The following is a 25,428-nucleotide window of genomic DNA, read 5'->3' on the forward strand; positions in this document are numbered from 1 at the left end:
TGCTTTTTCTTCCATTTTAAATATGCATGCCTTTTGGGTTTTCAGTTGCATTTCACAAAGTCTATCACTGCTGTGGTGCACGATTAAAGAATACACTCTCAGCAGCATTTGCCTAATTCCGTCAAGAGCTGGTATTTGGTAATTTCATTTTCAGGGCCAGAGAAAGCGGCAGAGATGATGGGAAGTAAGAGAGGGAATCGAAGGAGGCAAAATGAGCTCTAAAAGGAAAGCAACATTGTTAGAGCGGCTTCTGAGTATTTTATGAGAGAGTAATGGTTTGAAAAGAGCGCAAGCTAAACTGAGTGGGTGGCAGAAGAATGAGCATCCATTAGAAGCGATCGCAGGCGGAATTACCACCGAATTAAACTCGAGAAGCTTTTTCAAGGCAAAGGCCAGAGCTCGCTGCAAAAAGAAGAGGTTGGTGGAGGAAGGCAAATGAACTGGGAGGTGGCTACCAAGGCTCAACAAAGAATGGCAAAAGGCATTTTAAAAAGTGGGGCACAGAGTTCATATGAAGAAACCGACACACAGGGGATGGGGAACTGCAGAAGACTAGTTACAGATAGGTAGCCGTGTTGGTCTGCCATAGTCAAAACAAAAAAAATTCCTTCCAGTAGCACCTTAAAGACCAACTAAGTTAGTTCTTGGTATGAGCTTTCGTGTGCATGCACACTTCTTCAGATACAGATGTGTATCTGAAGAAGTGTGCATGCACACGAAAGCTCATACCAAGAACTAACTTAGTTGATCTTTAAGGTGCTACTGGAAGGAATTTTTTTTGTTTTGCAGAAGACTAGAGAGTGAGTCAGTTGCAGTTCCTTTCTGATTATTGTTCCAGCTCAGAAACTGTTTTTCTACTAGCATTCCATTCTAAATGCTGGTCCCCCGTTTCTGTCAATGGTACACAAGTGCAGTTTTCACCATTCTTAAATTTGGTAAAAAACAACAACCCCCTGAATCTGTTGACCTCTATACTCTCATTTCCAGTAGCTCAACTGCAACATTCCTTCACTCTCGGGTGCAGTCCTGAAAGGCTAAATATACCGTATTTTTTGCTCTATAAGACTCACTTTTCCCCTCCTGCATCTTATGGAGCGAATGCAGGCTGCGAAGCTATCCCAGAAGCCAGAACAGCAAGAGAGATTGCTGCTTTCACTGCGCAGTGATCCCTCTTGCTGTTCTGGCTTCTGAGATTCAGAATGTTTTTTTTCTTGTTTTCCTCCTCCAAAAACTAGGTGAGTCTTGTGGTCTGGTGCGTCTTATAGAGCGAAAAATACGGTACCCTTTGCCCTTCAGTTTCATGCCCCCTTGAATAGCCATTGCAGACATCACCAGCTGCATGCTCACCATACATTTAAAGCCCATTCTCCCTGCTCCTAATAATTCTGATAACTGTAGTATATAATGTGTGCTGGGAATTGCAGATCTGTTAGTAGTAAACTACAGTTCCCAGGATTTTTTTTGGGGGGAGGGTGCTTTAAATTATTTATTTATTGCATTTACACACCATCTTTTCCTCCAAGGTGGGGTGCATGGTTCTCCCCCACCATTTAATCCGTACAACAACCTTGTGATGTAGCTCAGCTGGGAGGCAGTAACTGACTCCAGACCACCCAGGGAGCTTCAAGGCCCAGAAGGGATTTGAAGCCTGGCTTCCCAAGGTCCTGGTCTGACCCTCTAACCACTGAACCACACTGGCCCTCAGTGCATGGAGGGTAAATAGCCAACATCGCTTTCCAGGCAAATCCAATGTTCTGCCAATGTGGTAAAGAGCGTTACCTGGCGGCTGATTAATATCATCTTTCAGGTGTGCTCAGTGCTGGATTTATGTATAGGCTAAGTGGGCTGAAGCCTAAGGCCTCTAAATCTAGGGGGCCTTGCCAGCCCTCCTGCTCCCCAGCGGGCAGTCTCCCTACTCCCAAAATGTAAACCCAAGGCTTTATGTAAGGGCAGGGCAACTCAGGCCTAGCAACTATGAGACTCAGGACTAGCCAGTGGGGCCCAATTTGAAGCAGTGGGGTACAACTTGATTATTACTGTATTTTTTTTGTAGGGCCCCAGTTCACAGCCAAAGTCTGCAAAATCTTATAGATATAAATAAAATCCATCTAGATTGCCGTGGTGCAGGGGGCCCCTTAGGAGCGGCCCGCGGGGCCCAATTGCCTTAAGGTCAGCCCTGATGAGACTGTGCATGGGTTGGACTGACAAGCCCTTCACCTTCTAGGTCCCTGGTGTAAACCCTCACTGCGATCAACTCCCGCCCAGAAACCTATGTGGAAGGACGTGTGGATCCAGAATTGGCCTCCACAGTCACTTACGGACTCACTGTTAAAACCGTGTTTATGGAAGACAATCTTACTCAGTTACGAGTGATCGCCAAAGAAGAAGTAGTAGTATGTGCACTGCTCTCCATTCATGGAGAAAGCAAGGCCCCATCTGGCTTAAAGTGCACTGATACTCATCAGTGATTCCAATGCTGTTTATTTCAGCATCTATCTCACCTAACCAAGCATTCTTCAATGCAGACTGTCTGCCTTTAAAATATCTTTTTAATAGAATATCGCAAGAAGGCATTTTTCTTCCATTGTTTTAGGTTTTTTTTAAAAAAAAATAGCAAGGCTACTCTGTGGGTGGCGCTGTGTTCTAAACCACTGAGCTTGCCGTTCGGAAGGTCGGAGGTTCGAATCCCCATGAAGGGGTGAGCTCCTGTTTTTCGGTCCCTGCTCCTGCCCACCTAGCAGTTCAAAAGCACGTCAAAGTGCAAGTAGATAAATAGGTACTGCTCCGGCGGGAAGGTAAACGGCATTTCCGTGTGCCGCTCTGGTTCGCCAGAAGCGGCTTAGCCATGCTAGCCACATGACCCGAAAGCTGTATGCCGGCTCACTCAGCCTATAGAGCAAGATGAGCGCCGCAACCCCAGAATCATCCAAGACTGGACCTAATAGTCAGGGGTACCTTTACTCTGTGGATCTGGGCAGATATTTTGGTGGTCACAGATGCTAGCCAATCAGTGTTGTATACAGCCAACTTGGCAGAGTCAGTACTTTCAAGTTCAATCCCAGGGAAAGAAATTGTTCATCTGAATATAGCACAGAAGCACAACTGCCAAAAGAGCAGGCTTACATTCCACCTCGGATAAAGAGAGAGAGAGAGATCCCGGAGACCTGCAATTGCAGCGGGTGGGCAACAGCCTTTCGGCAGGGAGGTGGTGGCAATCCCTTCCAACAGCAAGGAAGCAAATCCACTGGCTGGCGAAAAAGCGCACCCAGCCAGGCAGCTCATTGGTCCGGCCTCTTCCCCTCGCCGCCGCCGCCACGAGGAAGGGGGCTGGCTCTCGGTGCAAGAGGCGCCTCCCCGCCGCCGGTGCGCGCTGAGCGCAGGCCAAGCTGCAGCAAGCGAGCGCCGTGCGCGCGCGAGGGAGAGAGAGAGAGAGACAGAGAGCGCCAGGCGGCGGCGAAGGCGCAGAGAGAGTCTCGGGCAGCCCCGGCGCGGAGGGCAGGGCGACCGGTCGGCCAAGGCGGAGCCGCGCCTGCGTGCGTCAAGCCCCAGCTGTGGCAACTCGGCAAAGTTCCGCGGAGGCTGGGCGAGCGGCGCCCGGGAGGCGAGCCGAGAGCGAGCCGGAGCTCGGGCAGGAGGACGCACGGCGCTTTCCCCGGCGCGCAGGGGGAGCGCGCCGAGGAAAAGTTTGTGGCGCGGGCGGCGGAGCGGTGGCGCCGGCTTCCCATGGAGGGAGCGCAGCCCCAGCCGGAGAGAGGCGGCGGCGGTTGCGCGCAGCCCTGAGCGGCGACCGGTTCCCGAGGTGTCTCCATGGTGTCCCCTCGTCGCCATGGCCAAATGGCTGAATAAGTACTTCAGCCTGGGCAACAACAAGACCAAGAGCCCCCCGCAGCCGCCCAGGCCGGACTACCGGGACAAGCGCAACGGCACGGCGGGCGCGGGAGGCGCAGGGCACCACAGCCACCATCACCACCACCACAGCCACCACCACACGTCGCCGTGCTTCCCGCGCCACGACACCAGCGACCTGCTGCGCGCCTACCGCGCGCAAAAGGAGCGAGACTTCGAGGATCCCTACAGCGGGCCCGGCTCGTCGCTGCGCAAGCTGAGAGCGCTCTGCCGCGCCGAGTACTGCGCGCCCGAGGAGCTGCTGGTGGAGCCGCCCGCCGCCGGCCCCAAGCCCTTCTCGTCGGCGTCGTGCTGCGGCGGAGAGGGCGGCGGCGGCGGCACCGGCAGCAGCAGCAACCCGGCCGTGGCGTCCGCTTCGCCGCAGCTCTTCCGCAGCCACAGCGAGCGGCGAGCGGCCACGCCGCCCGACGCCGCCGCTGCCGTCAAGTACATCTCGCCCAAGCACCGGCTGATCAAGATCGAAAGCGGCGAGGGCGGCAAGGGGGGCAGCGGCGGTGGTGGCGGCGGCGGCGGGTCCCCCGTCACCTGGAGCCCGTCGGGAAGCGGGCGCAAGAAACTCAACAAGTGCCCCGAGCAAGCGGAGGGCGGCGGCGGCGGCAGTGGCGGCTCCGGCACCAAGAAGGAGAAAGTAAGTGAGCTTGTCAGCCTGGTGGAAACCCGTCTGCCTGGTTCGCGAGGGTAGTAGTGGCGCTTGAGGTTTCCGCACCTGGCGCTGATTCACACGTGCATTCCTTCCCCCATCGCGGCGCGCTTGTTGATTGGCAGGTGAATGTGGGAACGGGCTTCCTGGGGAGTGAGGTGACCCGGAAGCTTCCGTCCATAGGAACAACCAGAGGCCGAGGTGCCTTCGCCGCCACCCCAATAAAATATTTGAGCCCCCTTCCCCCCAAGTTGATGGGCATTGCCATGCAAATAGTGTGTGTGTGCCGCGTCATGTGATCGATTATGCAGGGCACCTGCCCCCCCCCGCATATTAAATTCAAGTTGGCACCCCTGCTTCCATCTGGGGGTGGTGTGTTTAGTGATGGCTCATTCGCACGTGCATAGTCACAGGGCGACTTGCATACGTGACCCTGCTCTTCTTGAATGGCAGCTGGATGGGAGACCTCCTGTTGAAAAGCAGAGCATTTGAGGCGATGTGAAAGAACCATTCCGTGGTGATAACTCTGTTGGGTGCCCATTTGTATGTGTAAATCCGCCCTCCTTGTTGTGGCTTTCATCAGATGATTGGCATGCTTGTGTGAACCAGCGCTGTGCATCCGCCTCTCGCTGTTGCACTCTTATCTAGTGTCAGTGGCATGGAGGCACACTCTGGAACATAAAAGTGATACCGGCCAGACAGGGATGAACAGAGAGGATTAACGTGGTAGGGAATGTATTCAGAGACTCTCTGCTCATGACAGACCAGTTACAACACCAATAACCTACTGTGGCTTTTGAACACAGAAAGACCCCAACTTGCTCAAAGAAGTGGCTGTGCTTGGTGAGGTTTCCTTGAAGCTCTTTGTGTAGAACAGACGGGGAAATAATCTGTCTCTGTATTTTATCAGTCTAGTAACCCTCTTTCCTTGAAGAACTGACATGGTTTGTCCCAAGTGATCCTCACAATTGCTCTTGGGTAGCTTAGGCAGAGAGGTGGTGACTTTTTCCCAGGCCCATCCTGCAAGCTCGTGGCTGAGTCAGGATTTATAGCCATAGCCTTCCCTGCCCAGGTCTAGCATACTATCCTCTATCTCACATGCTGGGTCACCCAGCTAAACTCCTCTATTTGCACGCATCAGTTCTGTGAAGCAGTGTGCATTAGGCAGGCGACAGTTGTTGCCTTTGTGCTGGAATAGAGACTTCTGTATTTAAGAATCTGTTTTTAAATATATGCACAGTGGTACCTTGGGTTAAGTACTTAATTCATTCCGGAGGTCCGTTCTTAACCTGAAACTGTTCTTAACCTGAAGCAACATTAGCTGTTGGGGCCTCCTGCTGCTGCTGCATGATTTCTGTTCTCCTCCTGAAGCAAAGTTCTTAACCCGAGGTACTATATCTGGGTTAGCAGAGTCTGCAACCTGAAGCGTATGTAACCTGAAGCGTATGTAACCCGAGGTACCACTGTATATATATTTTCAACAAATACAATTCAAACAATCATAATTGGTGAGGAACAGCTGCTCAGTTTGCACTGGCAATTTCTGAGCATTAGTGACTAGTTCCCTTTATTGTTCTTCGCTTTCTTTCCAAGTGAGAGGAGGTGGAGCATTCAAAGCAGAGATGTCAGTTTTCTCACAAGCGCACTTTCTTAAAGTAGGTGCCGGTTATTAAGTCTGTCATACCCACCCAGACACTTCCAGCACCTATTACACAGCTGTCAAATCTAGAAACTCTATTGTGTAGTGTGTGCATACATGTGTGGCTTGTTTATTGACCCAGCCCTCCCCTGGCTTAGGCACTGCCTGCATCCGTTCCTTTAGCAAGAGAGAGCACTTCAACTATTTGCCTTTCCTGTCTCTCTTTTCCGGGGGACCCATGTTAACAGCAGAGCTTCTAAGTGGCATTTCTTTTCACGAAGGTGCTGCATCTCAGCTTGGGAACCAGACCTAGACATTTCAGGCTTAGCAAGTCTTTGAGTGACTACTCTAGTTTTGTGATGGGTAAATTACAGTTGTTGCCAGTTTTGTCTTCCTTCGCACTGTGATTGGATAGGTCTGAATTCAGAACTTTCCGACCACACAGAGTGAGAGATGCTAGGGTTACTCTGGTCAGCTCTTAAGACAGTCTTAGGGGGACAGGAAGGGTGAGGGAGAATGGTATATGGCCAGTGATTCCTTGGCCTTTTCTGTCTAGCAGGACAAATTGCCCTGTGACTCAGCCGCTTTTTATATCTGGCCAACTGAAAGCCAGCGTGACTCCCTGCAATTGTGTCAAGGGCATGCAACAGATAGTGGTTGTGTTTTCAGATCTGTAAAAGAGAAAAGACATTTTAATCCCTCAGATAAAGCACTAAGGAAATAGGGCTTGTTTGTACGGCAATAATCTGAGTCATATGCAAAGTATTTCTAACTGCTTGAGTCAGTACTGACGCTCTCTGTTCAGGGATGATTTTTTTTTTTAAGGTGTGAGCATCTAGGCATTTTAAGGGTAGGTCTGCTGTCGCATGGCTGTGTATAATTTTTGTGCCAGCAAACGTAAGAGAGAAATGATTTAATTGGTTTGGGTATTATGGTAAACTGGCACATGTAATCTCTTGCAGTTCAAGGAAAACCTTAGAATCAGGGGCATATTTGAAGAGGAATCTTCACAGTCCCAGCCCTGCACTTTTGAGGTTCAAATCTGAAGTTTTCAAAACATGCTTATATCCCAGGAGAGGGAGTTTTGTGGCCTGTCGGCCCTGATGATTCAGGTGACTTCGAAAGGTGATAATCATGCAGATAACTCTGAAGCCATCTGAAGTTATGGAGGGTTTCATCACTGCTTGAGCAGGATCCAAGGAGCAGCTTTAGGCAAGGGTCTCTTAATTCCCTTTTGACATCTATTTCTTTGAGAAACATATGTTGTGCCTTCAGGGAAACCCTTTCCACATTGACTTATCTGCTGAGGAACTGCTGCATGTCTGCTGTGTTGCAAAGGATTCTGGGGGGGGGGGGTCCTGTGACCCACCCCAGTTGATGAAGAAGATGACACTCTTACAACCCTTCTTCAAGGACTCTCTAAAAGTAAAAAAATATAAAAATTCAGTTAGCATCAATAACTCATATCTGAAAAACACAGATACAGTGGTACCTCGGGTTACATACGCTTCAGGTTACATACGCTTCAGGTTACAGACTCCGCTAAGCCAGAAATAGTGCTTCAGGTTACGAACTTTGCTTCAGGATAAGAACAGAAATCATGCGGCGGCAGCAGGAGGCCCCCATTAGCTAAAGTGGTGCTTCAGGTTAAGAACAGTTTCAGGTTAAGAACGAATTAAGTACTTAACCCGAGGTACCACTGTATGTTGCACTTTAGTTTTTGATGTTCATTTCTCATGGTGCATGTGACTTTTTAAAGTTAGGAGTTTGGGACTTGTTAAGCGGGTTGCATTTAATTTCCTTTTCAGAGTCATGAGCCTCTAAATGCATTGGGCTAAACAGAACATTTCCAGTGCACCTCTGAGGTCTTTAGAACATAAGAAGAGCACCCTGTTCTCTCAGTGGCCACCCAGAGACTAGTGGGAAGGCAGGACCTAAACAAAAGAGCCCTCTCCCCTCCTGCAACTTCCAGCAAGTGTTATTCAGAAGCATTGCAGCCTCTGACTATAGAGGCAGAGAATATTCATCCTGGCTAGTAGCCATTGACAGCCTCCATGAATTTGTTTAATCTTTTCAAAAAGCCATCCAAGTTGTTAGCCACCACTGCCTCCCGTGGCAGTGAGTTCCATAGGTTAACTGTGTGCTGCATGAAGAAGTCCTTTCTTTCATTTGCCCCGAATCTTCCAACCTTCAATTTTATTGGATGTTCACAATCACCAGCGTTATGAGAGAAGGACAAGAACCTTTCTCTGCCTGCTTTCTGCAGGCCAAACATAGAATTACGAACTTTTATCATGTTGTTTCTCACTCACCTTTTCCTCTAAAGGAAAACGTCCCAAACACTTCAACCTTTTCTCTTGGGGAGTCGCTCCATCCCCTTTTCTGAAGCTTTTCCAAATCTACAATAGCCTTTTGAAGGGGAGGTGACCAGAACTGTCACACCATAAAAAGGTAAAGGGACCCCTGACCGTTAGGTCCAGTCGTGACCGACTCTGGGGTTGCGGCGCTCATCTTGCTTTATTGGCCGAGGGAGCCGGCATACAGCTTCCGGGTCATGTGGCCAGCATGACTAAGCCGCTTCTGGTGACTATGCTCTTTGTCCCTTCGTAGGCATCCTCTGTGCTTTCTACCTCTGGGTTTGCTGGACCTTTTACCACCATCCTCCGTGAATGGAGAATGTGCCCTGTATTGCTTGCCCAATAATCCTCCTGTACCTGCACATGGCACCTGATGCTCAGGGCTGCGACTGACAGCATTTCTAGAGCTGCCTGCAAGGTTTGCCTTGAGATCCTTTCATAGGAGATTGAATCCGGGTCTTTCTGCATACAAAGCAGGCATAGGCGAACTCAGCAACTCCCATCATCCCTGACCACTGGTCTTGTTCGCTAGGGGTGATGGGAGTTGTAGTCCCAAAACATCTGGAGGGCCGAGTTTGCCTATGCATGATACAAAGCATCTACTCAAGCACTGAGTTTTTTTTAATAAGATATTTATTAAGCTTTTTTTTAAAGAAGAACATAAATTTGCGAAATAAAGAAATTAAAAAGAAAGAATTACAATATTAAAGAAATAACATAGAAAATGTAGAAAAGCTAAGAAAAAATACAAATAGAAAATACATACCAAAACCAAAAAAGACAAAATAGCTAAAAAGAAAGAAGTTTAAAAACAAATCCAATTTTCAATATTTATAGACTCATTTGCTTATTTTCTTGACTTCCTCACACCTCCCCTTTTTGCATTCCCATTTATATAATCGATTCAGCAAATCTTTGCCTTCTTTCATTTATCTTAACTTTTGATCTTAACCTATTATAACAATATATTTTCATCCATTATCAGTCCATTTTTACATATTCTTATTACTCTTGTTGCCAACACCACTTATTTTCAAGCCAACATCATTTTAACATTCATTAATTTTACAGTACTTCTGCAGATAGTCTTTAAATTTCTTCCAATCTTCTTCCACCAACTCTTCTCCCAGGTCTCAAGCACTGAGTTTATGTGGCTCAAACCCTGCTGCCGCCGCCCCAATCATTTTACATTGCCCTGTTTTTGGGGATGGGACAAACATGTGCACACATGTTTTCAGAGGGCTCAAGTGGATGTAAATATTTGGACTATGCGCACACACTCGCTTAATTGTATCCAGCAGTCGTGGAGGTTTGGGAGTCAGAGCAGATAAAAAAAACAAGGGAGAAGCAGATGGCGATAAGTTTGATAGAAATATGCGTAAATAGAGGGAGAAACTTGGTTGTAGAGGTAAGGCAGAGATCAAAGTTGAAAGGACTGTTATCGGTTGCAACATATTTATGTTGCTGAGCTCTTGCAGAGGGAAGGTGGTATATCAAAGCAAGCGAACGCTAGAGGCATAAGCAGAAAGCATCTGCTTTGTTCAGAAGTATTTCTACATGTTTACCCAATGTTGCAATCGCCTATAGGTCTAGGACAGCAATGTCCAAACTGGCCTGGAGGTGAAGATGCAGTCCCTTTCTGGAGCTGTGAATACGGTACTGCTGATGTGGAAAGAGAGACAAGTAGTTTTATAACTGGTGATTTTTGTCCAGGTCAGGAACAGGGAATCTATCACCTTCCAGATGTTACTGGATTCCAGCTGCCATCATCCTTGGCCATTGGGCATCTTGGCTGGGACTCCAAAAACATCTGGAGTGCTGGTGGCTCCCCATTTCTGGTCGAGGGAAATAGATCTAATCTATAACACAGTGTTTTGTGAATTCTAGAAGGCAATGGTCTACTACAGAAGCCTTTCCAGAGTTCTTTGGTTGAAAATATTAGCATGCATTTTATCTATTAAAGCTTCTCAATTTATATCCTGCCCCAGCAGCTGCAGTGTTTCAGATGTGCAAAATCTGGCCCTTTATTTTTGGGGAGCTTTCTGCTCTTTTTATCCTCTGATACCAGGTATCTAGGAAACTCCGTAGAGTATCTTGGATACGCTTTCTTTTAGAAGTTGCAGCTGGAAAGCCAGTGTCGCCCTGAACATAGAAGCTCCTGCTTTCAGTGGGATCCACATTTGGATGCTAGCTTGCACAAGAGTTACACATCCTGCTGCTAATTATTTGTTTCCCTGCCTGAAATTAATGAAAGGGAATCAGACTGGAATTTGAATATCAGATCACCATCCTGCAATGGTGGAACTCCAACTCCAACACTGGAAAGAACACTTGCTGGGTTGCCACGATATCTTAATTTTAGAGCCCACTATGCAAGAGGTCCTGCTTGAAGATAATGCCAGTGCTGTTTGAGCTGTTAAAGAATTTCGAAGTCAGTCCTCAGTGGAAGGTTGCAGTCAATGGAGGGGCAAGCCTTTGCTGAGAGACACTGAGCCCAGATCATTGATAGGGCTGCGGCTGGCTAGGACCGCTGAGAGTTGTACCTCTAGTTATGAACTTAATTCATTCCAGAGGTCTGTTCTTAACCTGAAACTGTTCTTAACTAGAGGCGTGCTTTCGCTAATGGGGCCTCTAGCTGCTGCTGCGCCGCCAGCACACTATTTCCGTTCTCAACTCGAGGTAACTCTTCCCGGTTAGCGGAGTTTGTAACCTGAATTGTTAGTAACCTGAGGCGTTTGTAACTCAAGGTACTGCTGTACAGAGTTATTACAGTGGTACCTCTGGTTAAGAACTTAATTCGTTCCGGAGGTCCGTTCTTAACCTGAGATACAGCTAATGGGGCCTTCTGCTGCCGCCGCCGCGCAATTTCTGTTCTCATCCTGAAGTAAAGTTCTTAAACTGAGGTACTACTTACGGGTTGGTGAAGTCTGTAACCTGAGGCGTTTGTAACCTGAAGCGTTTGTAACCCGAGATACCACTGTAGTCTGAAACTTCACATTGGGGAAGGCTGATTTGAAAACTGAAAACCAGAATTCTGAAGTGTGTGCCTGGAAGCTAGCTAGCTAGCAATACTGGAGCAAACTGGGAAAACTGCTGGAGCAACAGGCTGGTAGCCATTAACATTTTTCTGACGTGCTGCCATGCGGAAATGTTGGGTGTGTTCGCGGATGCTCTTTCGGTTTGTATGGGGCAACAGTGGGGTGGCTGCCACCCCACACAAGCCGAGTGTGCATGCTAGAGCTTGCCCCAGGATCCTCTTGCCATATGCAGGGGACTCTGTGGCTTGGCTGATGCCGAGAGGTTTCACAACAGGCAAAGGTGTGTGGGAAGGTTCCTGTAGTTTAAAAAGCTTCCGATCTTCTGTACGTAGTTCTAATCCCTTTTGGGTGGACTCACACTATAGCAGTGACTGTTTATTCACTAACAGTGGTGGGTGGTAAGAAATTTATTATTGCTGCTGTTGCTACTACCACTACTAGTTAGCACTTACATCGCACAGGTGGCGCTGTGGTCTAAACCACTGAGCCTCTTAGGCTTGCCAATCAGAAGGTCGGCGGTTCGAATCCCTGCATGTGAGTTCCCGTTGTTCTGTCCCAGCTCCTGCAAACCTAGCAGTTCGAAAGCACACCAGTGCAAGTAGATAAATAGGTACAGCTGTGGCGGGAAGGTAAACGGCATTTCTGTGCACTCTGGCACTCGTCACGGTGTTCTGTGCGCTAAAAGCGGTTTAGTCATGCTGGCCCAATGACCTGGAAAGCTGTCTGTGGACAAACGTCGGCTCCCTTGGCCTAAAAGCGAGATGAGCGCCGCAACCCCATAGTTGCCTTTGACTGGAGTCTTTTACCTTTTCCACCTTACATTGCACTTTAGTGTCCAAAGCGCTACACATGCAGCAATTACATTGCTGCTGTCCTTCCAACAATCCTGCAAGGCAGTATTATTTCCTCTGTGTTACAAGTGGAGGGCTGAGGCTGAGAAAAATGGCTTGCTGCTGATTAGCTCATAGCAGAAGCAAGATTGGGAGCAGGGACATGTGAGGCCATCTCCTAGGCACTATACTGTACCTTCATTAATATACATTTGTGTATTTCTTTAAAGAAGCTAGCCAACAGTGCAGTCTTAACCTTGTCCAACCAGAATAAGAAGGTAAAGGGACCCCTGACCATTAGGTCCAGTCGTGGCCGACTCTGGGGTTGCGGCGCTCATCTCGCTTTATTGGCCAAGGGAGCTGGCACACAGCTTCTGGGTCATGTGGCCAGCATGACTAAGCCGCTTCTGGCAAACCAGAGCAGTGCATGAAAACGCCGTTTACCTTCCCGCTGGAGTGGTACCTATTTATCTACTTGCACTTTGATGTGCTTTCGAACTGCTAGGTTGGCAGGAGCAGGGACCGAGCAACGGGAGCTCGCCCTGTCGCGGGGATTCAAACCGCCGACCTTCTGATTGGCAAGTCCTAGGCTCTCTGGTTTAGACCAGAGCACCACCCGCGTCCCACCCAGAATACCTGGGCTTAAATCCTATGGAATTCAATGGATTGTAGCCTGAGTGTTTTACACAGTGCTATTTTTTTAGGAAAAGAGGTGCCGGAACTCACTATAAACACCTTCCTCTCTCTCTTTGAATGGCAGTGGTGCCCACCTGAGAGGTGCAGGAACTGAGTTCCCACAGCTGAAAAAAAAAAGCCCTGGTTTTATAGCAGTTTAAAGAGACACACCCCTGCTTAAAGATTGCAGCTAAACAGCTTAACTATACATTACTGTGAGTGTGTATCGGCTGCAGAGTTCCATCTCCCCAGTGATGATCATTTGTGATGTTGATGTCATAAAGGTAAAGGTAAAGGGACCCCTGACCATTAGGTCCAGTCGTGACCAACTCTGGGGTTGCGGCGCTCATCTTGCTTTGTTGGCCGAGGGAGCCAGCATACAGCTTCCGGGTCATGTGGCCAGCATGACTAAGCCACTTCTGGAGAACCAGAGCAGTGCACGGAAACGTCGTTTACCTTCCCGCCGGAGCGGTAGCTATTTATCTACTTGCACTTTGACGTGCTTTCGAACTGCTAGGTTGGCAGGAGCAGGGACTGAGCAACGGGAGCTCACCGCGTCGCAGGGATTCGAACTGCCAACCTTCTGATTGGCAAGTCCTAGGCTCTGTGGTTTAACCCACAGCGCCATCCGCATCTGTTGATGTCATACTGCTCAGTATTTCCCTGACCTCACACCACTTAGTTAGCTGACACTTGCAGGATTGGTGGAAATGCTGTGATGTCATGCCTTGTGTTGTCTTTAACGAACTGCTGCCAGGGAGGTACAGAAGGGAGGCGGAGGCAGCCCTAAACACCGGTGAGAGCCATTTGGGCCACATTCACACCTTACATTTAAAGTGCTATGATGCCACTTTAAATGTTCAAGGCACCCCCAAAGGAATTCTGGGAGCTGCAGGTTCTTAAGGCTGCAGAGAGCTGTGAGGAGGCCCTTACTCTCCCGCAGAGATAGAATTTACAGTTTCCTAGGAAGAAGGATTGATTGCTAAACCCTTCGGAGAATTGCAGTTCCCAGAATTCTTTTGAGGAAGCCACGAACGTTTAAAGCAGTGGCATCGTGCTTTAAATGCACGGTGTGATTGTAGCCTCAACGGGCCGCTGCAGTGCAGAGGGAGGAGGTATTTTGAAGGCATGTTATACTCGCCACTCACACCCCAAAATCTGGAACCATCACTGGTAGGGAGTGGGGCAGAAAAGGAGACCAGGCTACATGAGGGAGCACCAGGAAGGGGTCTTCATAAAAGAATGGGTTGTGATCGTTTTTTAAAAAATTGTAAAACAGAAAGAAAAAAAAAGATTCCTTTTGAGATTCAAGGCAGAGATGGGGAAATTTGTGTCCCTCTATATATGTTATTGAGCTACCATCACCATGTTGCCTGGGGCTCCAACAACATTTAGAACACCATAAGCTCCTCGCCCCTGATTTAAGGAACACAATTTTTGAAAAGGTCCCCAGTAGTCTCTTTTTAAAAAGGAGAAAGAAAAGGTCCGTGGCAAGGAAAAAGAAAGGAAAGAATGTTACAGGATTAATAGGAAATACAGTACATTGGTACATCTGGATACAAACGGGATCCGTTCCAGAGCCCCGTTCTCATCCAGAAGCAAACGTAACTAGTGATGGCACGTCTGCGCTCGCGTCGCTTTTCGCTGCTTCTGCGCATGACGTCATTTTGAGCGTCTGCGCATGTGCCAGCGGCAAAACCCAGAAGTAACGCGCTCCGTAACTTCCGGGTTGCCGCGGAGCGCAACTCGAACACGCTCAACCCGAAGCGCATTAAACCCGAGGTATGACGGTATATATATTCTGCCCCAATGCGAGCTTGGGGCACAGATTCAGTGGGGCAGACCCTCCTGTGCAAGCCCCATTGAAATGAATGGGGCACACACGACAACTCTGTTGCACATATCTCTCATTCTTTTCAATGGGGCTTGGCACTAGACGGGGTTCCCTGTGGATATCACACGTGGCAAATGGTTTAAACCCACATGTCTTGGGGAGTAGAACATGAAAGTATTGGGTGGTGGCACATTTTTAAGGCGATAAATTGCGTCCTGTCTGCATGTAATTCCAAAATAAATCACCTTGTCAGGGTGAAGGAAGATTAAAGCTCTGATAAAATATTTATTGCCGTGTCAGTCATCTACCTTTTGAGTCACTGACTGGAAACACTTAATTCTTTCAGGGAAGTGAGTGATTACATTGGAAATATTCATTCATATTGCAGTGTGTGTGTGTGTGTTTTTAAAAAAACAGACTTAAATTTTACTTTAAAGTGCAGTGCCATTGGCAGCTTAGTGAAATTCTAGAGCATCTGGATACGTAGCACAGCTTCAGAAAAGAAATAAGTGAATGCCACACAAAGCTGAAGTCCTGTGAGAGGCAGTGTGGTGTAGTGGTTAGAGTGTTGGACTGTGAGTGAAAAGACCCAGGTAAAATCCCCCTCAAGACACACGCTGGCTATTTAGCCATGATAATAAACGTTCACTCAGGACACAAGATGGTACAAAGGCTATAGAGTAACATTTCTTGAAAATAAATCTGCTATCATGCTATTAAGGTATGAATGAAGCATCTGTTAGCATTTTATTTTTGTCTGAGACCAAGGACATTTTTTAAAAATAGAGAAAAGTTGAATTCTTCTCTGAACCATTGAGCAAAGTTTCTCTGAACTCTGAAGACAAAGATCCAACAATGGAACTTTCCTTATTTTCCTGTTCGGGGACTTTTGATGATATTTCTGCTAACTTTTGTAGGAGTGGACTTCCTCAGCGTTAGCTATTACAAAGGAGAACTACAAAGTGAAGTTTTATCTGCTTCCGCCCCAGTTGTGGCAGTGAGATCTCTCTGGCTCTTCTAGTGCCCAGAAAGTGCCGAGTGTGTGTGTGGGGGGGGGGAATGGGGCAGCCTGGCAGGCAATGCCAAAATGCAAGTGGTAATGAAAGTAAAAGGTAAGGTAAGGTAAAGGACCCCTGGACGGTTAAGTCCAGTCAAAGGCGACTATGGGGTTGTGTCGCTCATCTCGCTTTCAGGCCAAGGGAGCCAGTGTTTGTCCACAGACAGCTTTCCAGGTCATGTGGCCAGCATGACTAAACCGCTTCTGGCGCAACGGAACACCGTGACGAGTGCCAGAGCACACAGAAACACTGTTTACCTTCCCACTGCAGTGGTACCTATTTATCTACTTGCACTGGCATGCTTTCGAACTGCTAGGTTGGCAGGAGCTGGGACAGAGCAACGGGAGCTCACCCCATCGTGAGGATTCGAACCACCAACCTTTTGATCGGCAAGCCCAAGGGGCTCAGTGGTTTAGACCACAGCGCCACCCGCATCCCTGGTATAACAGTGGTACCTCGGGTTACATACGCTTCAGGTTACATACGCTTCAGGTTACACACTCCACTAAGCCAGAAATAGTGCTTCAGGTTAAGAAGTTTGCTTCAGTATAAGAACAGAAATCGGGCTCTGGTGGCGCAGCAGCAGCAGGAGGCCCCATTAGCTAAAGTGGTGCTTCAGGTTAAGAACAGTTTCAGGTTAAGTATGGACCTCCGGAACGAATTAAGTACTTAACCCGAGGTACCACTGTAATCTGTCCCAGAGGCACATCCGCAACTTGAAGCGTGTATGTGCATGCGCGCTGCACAATTTAGTGTTTATGCGCATGTGCAAACTGCGATTTAGTGCTTCTGCACAAAACTGATTTAGTGCTTCTGCACATGCGCGAGCGGCAAAACCCGGAAGTAACCGTTCCAGTTACTTCCGGGTTGCCATGGGACGCAACTTGAAGAGACATAACATGAAGCGGATGCAACATGAGGTATGACTGTAAAAGTATGTTGTAAGGAATGAGGTTAGGTTCACAGGTGTAAAAAGAAATGTGGAATTTGGCTTATTTGTTTTATTTCTTTGGGGTGTTGGTTTTTTTGGGTTTTTTTTGTATACCACCTGGGGATGCCATGTGAAAGACAATCTAAAAATATTTAAATAAATAAATACATTTCCTAAATCAATAATTTCTCTAACTGGTCAGGAGTCCTGCATAAGCCAGAGAGATAGAACAAGGGATAGCGCTGCAGCACACACAGTACATGAAGTTCAGAATAAAGGGGTGTTTATTATTTACCAGGACCTAGACATTTCTCCAGGTCCACATGTATTTCTTTAATGCTTGATTATATCCCATGAATCTTGTGAGATTTAGAGCGTAGAGGAAGCCATGTATCACCGAATTTTTTGCTCTGTAGGACGCACCTTGTTTTAGAGGGGGAGAACAAGAAAAAAAAATAATCTCCCCCTCTCTGCTCAGCGCCCCTTCAGCGAAGCGGCAGGAGAAACGGAGCCCCTTCCATTTCTCCTCCCACTTTGCTGAAGGGGCGCTGCACAGCTCTCCCTCTCTCTGAAGCCCGGAGAGTCTTGCTCTCCCGGCTTCAGCAAAAGGAACCCGAAGCCTCCAGAGCGCAGCGCGAGTTCCCACTGTGCTCCAAAGACTTCAGGCGACTATCCCTGAAGCCTGGAGAGCGAGAGGGGTCGGTGCGCACCGACCCCTCTCGCTCTCCAGGCTTCAACGAAAGCAACGCGAAGCCTCCGGAGCACGGAGGGAGTGCTCCCTCTGCGCTTTGGAGGCTTCGCGTTGCTATCACTGAAGCCAAGGAGCCTGCATTCGCTCCATAGGACGCACACACATTTCCCCTTAATTTTTGGAGGGGGAAAAGTGCGTCATATAGAGCGAAAAATACGGTACATTTTTAATGCCACCCTTCCTCTAAGGAACTTTAAATGGATCTTCCTCACCCCAAACACACGCATTTTATCTTCACCACAATATTGTGAGGCTGCATCCACACAATACATTTTAGGCACACACATCCTAATTCCCAGGGTGGTGAGAATTGTAGCTGTGCGAGCAGTAAATTGCAGTTCCCGGGATTCTTTTGTGGGAAAGAATGTGCTTTAAATGTACTTTACATGTATGGTGTGTATGCAGAGTTAATAACTGGCCATGGGCATTCAGTGAGCTGAGATCTGAACACAGGTCTTCCCAGTTCTATGTCCAACACTACCCATTGCTCCATACTGCCGGAACGCTTTTTGTATGATCTGATTAGAGTGTCTTCAGGGATTTAGATCACTGTGCCATATATAATATTTGAAAGTTCTTTTATTAGGTACTGATTTATTCCCCATTACTTGAAAGGCAAATCCTTCAATTGCTGAGACAGGCAAAAGACCGTTCCTTTAGGAATATGTGACTTGATTTAGCAGTGAAAAAAATCATACTCATCCTTCACTGACAAGGAAACTGTGCTTGTGGCAGGTTTATAAGGTGGCCTTGAATAACCTGTCTCTTTTTTAAAACAGCTAAAGAATCCAAACTTGTTGGGAAATGAAGCTGTACAAGAAAAACAGGTATTGGGTGAATAACCAGGCCCAAACATCTAAGACATCCCAGCGAGGCATTCCAGATGTTCACAATTGCACGATCTCTGCGCAGGTCTCCCAAGTGGAATTTGAGCACAGTTGCAGAACTGTAATCTCTTAGATTATCTTTTTGACCAAAAATGTTAGGAACTCATTGTGGCTGGCTCATTCAACAGTTCCTTGCACTTTGCAGAACTGTGTTGCAATGGAGACCGAGATCTCCTTGATTGTCTGGGGCCTGGTTTCAGAAGCAATGCAAAACCACGATTTCCTCCTGCTAGAACAGGCTGTGGCAAATCCTTTTCTTCATGTGCAAACAGAGGAAGTTCAGAGTTTCCCATTTACTGTTCCCCATCATGTTTGAATGTGGGAAACTCTGGTTTGTTCAAACCAAGACCAAACATGATGTCAGGCCCTTTCCCCCACTTTTACATGAATGAAAAACTGCAGTTTGTTCTAAATTAGAAACAAGAGCTTTAAAGTTCCTTTGCATGTACGGTGGTACCTCGGGTTACATACGCTTCAGGTTACAGACTCCACTAACCCAGAAATAGTACCTCGGGTTAAGAACTTTGCTTCAGAATGAGAACAGAAATCGTGCTCTGGTGGCGTGGCAGCAGCAGGAGGCCCCATTAGCTAAAGTGGTGCTTCAGGTTAAGAACAGTTTCAGCTTAAGAATGGACCTCCGGAACGAATTAAGTACTTAACCCCAGGTACCACTGCATAGGAGAATGGGGAGACAGTGGAGAAAGCCAATCAAATCTCTTACTCATTGTTAGCATAACAGGAAGCCTTGGTTCTCAAGGGACACTTTTCATGCACAATCTGGAGGCTTGAACCCGGAACTGCATGGCTTGTGGTGAAGATCTAGCACAAAGAGCTGTCCAGGACTATTTTTGGTTGCATTCAAGGCCTCGTATTTGCCCATGGAAGACCCTGGGTGTGCAACATTGGATTCTAAGTTTTACACAGAGAAGACCCACAGAAATGAATGAGCATGACTTTAAGTTAGTTTCATTAATTTCTGAGAGTCTGCTGTGAATAAAACTTAGTTGAATACCACCCCAAAGAAAAAGGTATTCTGTCCCCTGCACTGCCCTGAATTGCATATTGAGATGCATGTCAACAAGGAAATTTCACATCTCCTGGGTTGATTTGACCAACCTGTGTTGACTTCAGCCAAACAGATTTGCATGTAGTTTGGAATCCATCAAGTCGCACATCTTTGATTGCTTTCTGAAACACACTCCTAGTACAGTGGAACCTCGGTTTTCCAGTATAATCCATTCCGGAAGACTGTTCCACTTCCGAAACATTCAAAAACCGAAGCCTGCATTTCTGGAAGCACTTACGCCTTGAAAACTCAATATGGAAGCCATGTGGCATGTTTGGCTTCCGAAAAGCGTTCGAAAACTGAAGACTTCTGGGTTTTCGGCATTCAAAAGCCGAAATGTTCGACTTCCGAGACGCTTGAAAGCCGAGGTTCCACTGTATTTGGACTGGGGGGAAATAAAGATGAGAAATTAGTGAACACCATGAGATTTTCAAAAGATTACGCCTCCCCTTTCCCCTAAAAGCACATTTCATTGTGCTCTTTTGAAGTCTGCAACATGTGGATTTTACCCGCACTGAAGTCTGGATTCTGTGGGAAAGTGCTCCTGGTCTTTACTGCTATGAAAAAGGCACAAAGATCCATACAACTAGCTCAGCATCACCTGTGGTTTCTCGAACCGATTCCCTTCATTTCGTGCAGCAAATTAAACTGAGAGGGACTTCCAGTGGCAGATTCTGATACCGTGTGCTGTTTTTCAAAGGAGGGGAGGGAAGTCGAGAATCCCATGAGGCCTGCCCCTAGCCCTTGGGCATGTTTAAAGTACCTCTTCAGATCCCAGCTGTGCTAAATTCTGCTTGAAAGCCTTGGCTGTGGATTAAATGTGTCTTTGAGCTTTCAGGCAGGTATGACTGACTTTTGTTTTTGCATCCAAGGAAGCAAGAACCCAAAGCCAGGAGACTGGAAACCAAATACAATTTTATTTAATATCAAAGCCCAAACAACTGATGCTCCCCTTAATTTTAAAAGGCTGTGTTTTTATCGCTCACTTTGATAACCTTATCCAATGCCAGCTCTTGGTGTGTGTGAATGTTTTTTTTAAAAAAAAACAAAGATTCACTGAATAATAATAACTTTTAATAATAATTTTATTATTTATACCTTGCCCGTCTGGCTGGGTTTCCTCAGCCACTCTGGGCGGCTTCCAACACATATAAAAACATAATAAACGTCAAACATTAAAAACTTCCTATTACAGGGAAATGAAATGGTGTCCGCCTTTGTTCCTGCTATCTGCTGTATGTACAGTGGACAGGCAAGTGAGTCACCCTTGTACTCTGTCAAGTAATTCCACTAATGTGTGAGGGATTGGCGAGTCATGTGGGAGATGCTCTTAAAATGGCGCGCGGCAGCTGTCCTTCGACAGGGTCTTCGCATTTGGCTGCAAGAGCTTGAGTAATGTCGAGGGGTTTCTTTCTCCCCCCCCAGCCTCCCCCACTCCCAACCCCGTCCTTTAAGGTTTGTGGCATGTGCATAGTTCCCTTGATCCATCTTGCGCTTGGGTTCCATATTGTTAGCAGCTGGCCTGATTTAATGCCACAGCCACTGGCCTCCTCTCAAAAGGAAGTGGTGATTTGGGATGGATGTCAAAACCTCCCTCAGATGGCATTTGCTTTTTCTCTGATGTCTGCAATTACTAAGGCATCATCTGTAACTTTAAGTGGTCCTGTATAAATAAATCAGAAAGGGGACCGTTGCTTGAGAGGCCGAGATCTCAGCATTATTTCCGAAAGGCGCAAATGCGCAGAACGGCGCAGATGTTGCCCTCCTTATGCTGCTCTGCCTTGATGGAGGCTCAACTGTTCTTCTCCACTGTATACATTAGGCATTCCAAACTAAACTTGGGTTGGAAGAACTCAAACAAATGTTCTCTAGGTAGTTTGTGGCTCAAGCAGTAGGCCTAGGCCTGGGCCATATGCCTGCATGGTGGCAGTAGATGTTATGGGGAACCACAGGGATCCCAATACAACACTGTTAGGGGGAGGCTATTGGGGTGATGGTGCAGTGGTCTTTGCAGATCAAAATTGGTGATGGGGTGGGATGCTTCGACTTTCTCCCCTGCTAATTCCCCAGCTGTCTTTCATTCGTGTTTTCTCCTGCTGAGGAGGATCAGAAGTATGCCTTGCTGGGGTCCTTGATAGAGGGACATTTGCAGAAGAGAATTAGCACTGGACGTGGGCGGCACTGTGGGTTAAACCACAGAGCCTAGGACTTGCCGATCAGAAGGTCGGCGGTACGAATCCCCGCGACGGGATGAGCTCCCGTTGCTCGGTCCCTGCTCCTGCCAACCTAGCAGTTCGAAAGCACGTCAAAGTGCAAGTAGATAAATAGGTACTGCTCCGGTGGGAAGGTAAACGGCGTTTCCGTGCGCTGCTCTGGTTTGCCAGAAGTGGCTTAGTCATGCTGGCCACATGACCCGGAAGCTGTACGCCGGCTCCATCAGCCAATAAAGCGAGATGAGCGCCGCAACCCCAGAGTCGGTCACGACTTGACCTAATGGTCAGGGGTCCCTTTACCTTTACCCTTTACCGTATTGATCATCCCCTATAAGTGCCTTTCACTTGCAAAGGAAACATCCAAACCCACCTTTATTGACCTTTTAAGTCCCTGAGTTTTAAGTCAAGAAAGCAAGCTTGTTTTCTGCTGCTCCAGAGTGGGGGACTGAAACCAATGGATTCAAATTAGGAGATTCTAAAAGGGATTCTGATGCACTTTCTGACACTGAGAGCTGAGAGAACGGGCTCCCTCGGAAGTGGTGGACTCTCCTTCATTAGAGCTTTTAAAGCAGAGGTTGGATGGATGCTTTAGATGAGATTCCTGCATTGCAGGGGGTTGGACTAGATGACTCTTAGGGTCACTTCCTAAGAGAGCCAGCGTGGTGTAGTGGTTAAGAGCGATAGACTCGTAATCTGGTGAACCGGGTTCGCATCTCCGCTCCTCCACATGCAGCTGCTGGGTGACCTTGGGCCGGTCACACTTCTTTGAAGTCTCTCAGCCCCACTCACCTCACAGAGTGTTTGTTGTGGGGGAGGAAGGGAAAGGAGAATGTTAGCCGCTTTGAGACTCCTGCGGGTAGTGATAAAGCGGGATATCAAATCCAAACTCCTCCTCCTCCTCCTTCCAATTCCATGTAAGATTCCAGACCTTTCTAATATATTTATTATATTTATTTACCCCTTCCTGAAAAATATTGTCTCTGGGGTTTCTAGTTAGTTGTCACTGGCATCTGGAGGCTTCCTCTCTCCCATATTTTCCTAGGACTGATTCATACAGGCGGATTAATCACTTAATTATTTTGGCATGAAGCAGAGACTTGTCTGTGTGCTGCAGGTATTCATGGACTTCTGTGCTGCTGTCCTCTGGACCCTGCTTCATGGCTCTCAGTGATAACATATCTGCAAATCTATTTCCTTCATGATTTTGTTCCAGCCAAGGGTGCTTATGTACTGGGAATTACACCTTTGCGGTTTCAGAACCAAAGCACTTGTGAAGCAGTTTTCTTAGGAAATGAAAACAGTAAACAATAAAATTATCTCTGAACACATTGCAAGAAGTAGCTATTATTATTACTGCTATGATTATCCCTGTCTTGCAGTGTGGAGGGAGTACAGTGGTACCTTGGTTTTTGAACATAATCCATTCTGGAAGATCATTCGAGTTTTGAAATGTTCGAAAACCGAAAATTCAAAATGGAAGCCTCGAAACAGAAATCTCAATACGGAAACTGTGTTTCCGGTTTGACTTCCAAGGCACATTCAAAAACCAAAGCATTTACTTCCGGGCTTATGGCGTTCGAGTTCCGAAACGTTCGTCAGCGGAGATGTTCGAAAACCGAGGTACCACTTTGTTAGGATAGCAGTGAAAGATGGTTTGTTCCATTGAAGGGTGGAGCAGAAACCTGTTAAGGAGTGTGGTATAATCAGGACCAAGGGACGCGGGTGGCACTGTGGGTAAAACCTCAGCGCCTAGGACTTGCCGATCGCATGGTCGGCGGTTCGAATCCCTGCGGCAGGGTGAGCTCCCGCCGTTCGGTCCCAGCTCCTGCCCACCTAGCAGTTCGAAAGCACAATTAAGTGCAAGTAGATAAATAGGTACCGCTTTCTAGCGGGAAGGTAAATGGCGTTCCGTGTGCGGCTCTGGTGCTGGCTCGCCGGAGCAGCTTCGTCACGCTGGCCACGTGACCCGGAAGTGTCTGCGGACAGCGCTGGCCCCCGGCCTCTAGAGTGAGATGAGCACACAACCCTAGAGTCTGTCAAGACTGGCCCGTACGGGCAGGGGTACCTTTACCTTTATAATCAGGACCAGCCTGCCCAAGAGGCAGACTGAGCCAGCTGCCTCAGGTGGTGGAAACTCAAGATGCTGCACCTTCACGGCCACCACACCAGCTCTGCTTGCACCAGAGAAGAGGTGCCAGCAGTGGCTTCTGACAAGTTCATGTGCACTTCATGAGATCTTGCGAGAGCTCTGCAAGATCTCGCTGGAGCCTGCCATCATCACCTCTGCTTTGGGATGACACCTTTCCATGTCTCCTCAGGCGGCAAAATGGGACATACCGCCCCTGAGTATGATCCCAGTACTAAAAGCACAGAAACTATTTGAAAGCAGGAAACACTGACTCCTGACTTCCACTGTGTTGGGCTACTGGTGGGTCAAGGCTTGGCATCCCTGGGCTTCTGGAAGAAAAATACTTTTTCTGTGCAGCCTGAGCAAGAGCAGTAACCATGAAGGAAAAGAATAGGCCAGTATATATGTGGACTGTCGCTGGATCAAGTGACTTTTCAAGTTCTCAAAGCTCTTAACCCAGCTGAAGGTTGTCATCTGAACTAGCTAGATGTTTAACTGAGAATCAATCACAGTAAGTCCACCATTTGAAAAATAAGACTTTAGAGCTGCCTTGCTCCAAAATGGCAAGTAGACATTCCGTCTTGGCAGGTGAAACTTTGGTTTAAGGAGCCATTTGGCACCTAGTTTATATATCTGAGTTTCTGATACTGCCTGGGGAAGCAAATGACAATCAGGTTTTTTGTGGATTGCTGTTTGCTCTGATTCAGCAGTAAACCATGGGTTTTCCCAGGGAGAAAACCTGCTCAGACACAGACCTGGAAACCCCAGACACATGCCTCGAAAACGTGGTGCAAAGGTAAATGTGGATGAACCCTTAGAGAGCAAAACACCAGTTTCTTCCACCAGCTCTTTATAATATTGGTTGATGGGACCTTTCTCCAACCTTCCACTGATTTCTAAACAGCCAGAGGACTTAAGTCAACATGATGGAAAGAAAGTTTGAATTGGGGCCCTCTCTTATCATATTGAGTCACATGGCAATTGCCCACAGAACTTGGTAACCTGAATGCTGCTATTGTGATAATGATGGTGATGAATCATCTGCGTTCATCTTATCTTGGCTCTAGGTCCTTACACAACAATAGGACCAAGCTGGGGCTTATCTTCTGCCATGTATTACCTATTGCAAATCATTGAGATGGTTATCTCTTGAGCTGAATGCTAAACTGTGTTGGCGGGGTTCTGCTCATTAGAACAGAGATTAAGCATCTAATAAAATGTCTCTGATTGGTATCACTATCTTTTGTCACATGCACTGGTTAGCTCATCAACTGTCAAGATGCCACAGTCTAACTGAGGATGTAGCTTGATGCCACACCTCTGTCAAGTGCTCTGGTCTAACTGATGTCATTGTCCTGCATCCCACAGTCCAACATACCTGGAGCAGAGTGGTTAACAAGTAGGCTAGCTGGAAGTGCAGGGGCAGGTAGCCCTAGTGCCTTTTCTCAGGAATGAGTTTCCTGGATGGAGGTAAA

General features: G+C 47.5%; 1 protein-coding gene across 1 annotated transcript in view; it reads left to right on the top strand.

The window, feature by feature from the left end:
- The first annotated feature begins 3,386 nt into the window (after positions 1 to 3,386).
- Positions 3,387 to 25,428, top strand: part of SHB (SH2 domain containing adaptor protein B) — a 155,244-nt gene continuing 133,202 nt past the window's right edge. The window contains exon 1 of the mRNA XM_028711838.2: positions 3,387 to 4,534. Coding sequence (XP_028567671.2) covers positions 3,827 to 4,534 — 708 coding nt within the window. The 5' untranslated portion in view covers positions 3,387 to 3,826. The remainder of the gene's footprint in view (positions 4,535 to 25,428) is intronic.

This window comes from Podarcis muralis, chromosome 17 (genome assembly GCF_964188315.1).
Source record: "Podarcis muralis chromosome 17, rPodMur119.hap1.1, whole genome shotgun sequence".
Classification (NCBI taxonomy): Eukaryota; Metazoa; Chordata; class Lepidosauria; order Squamata; family Lacertidae; genus Podarcis; species Podarcis muralis.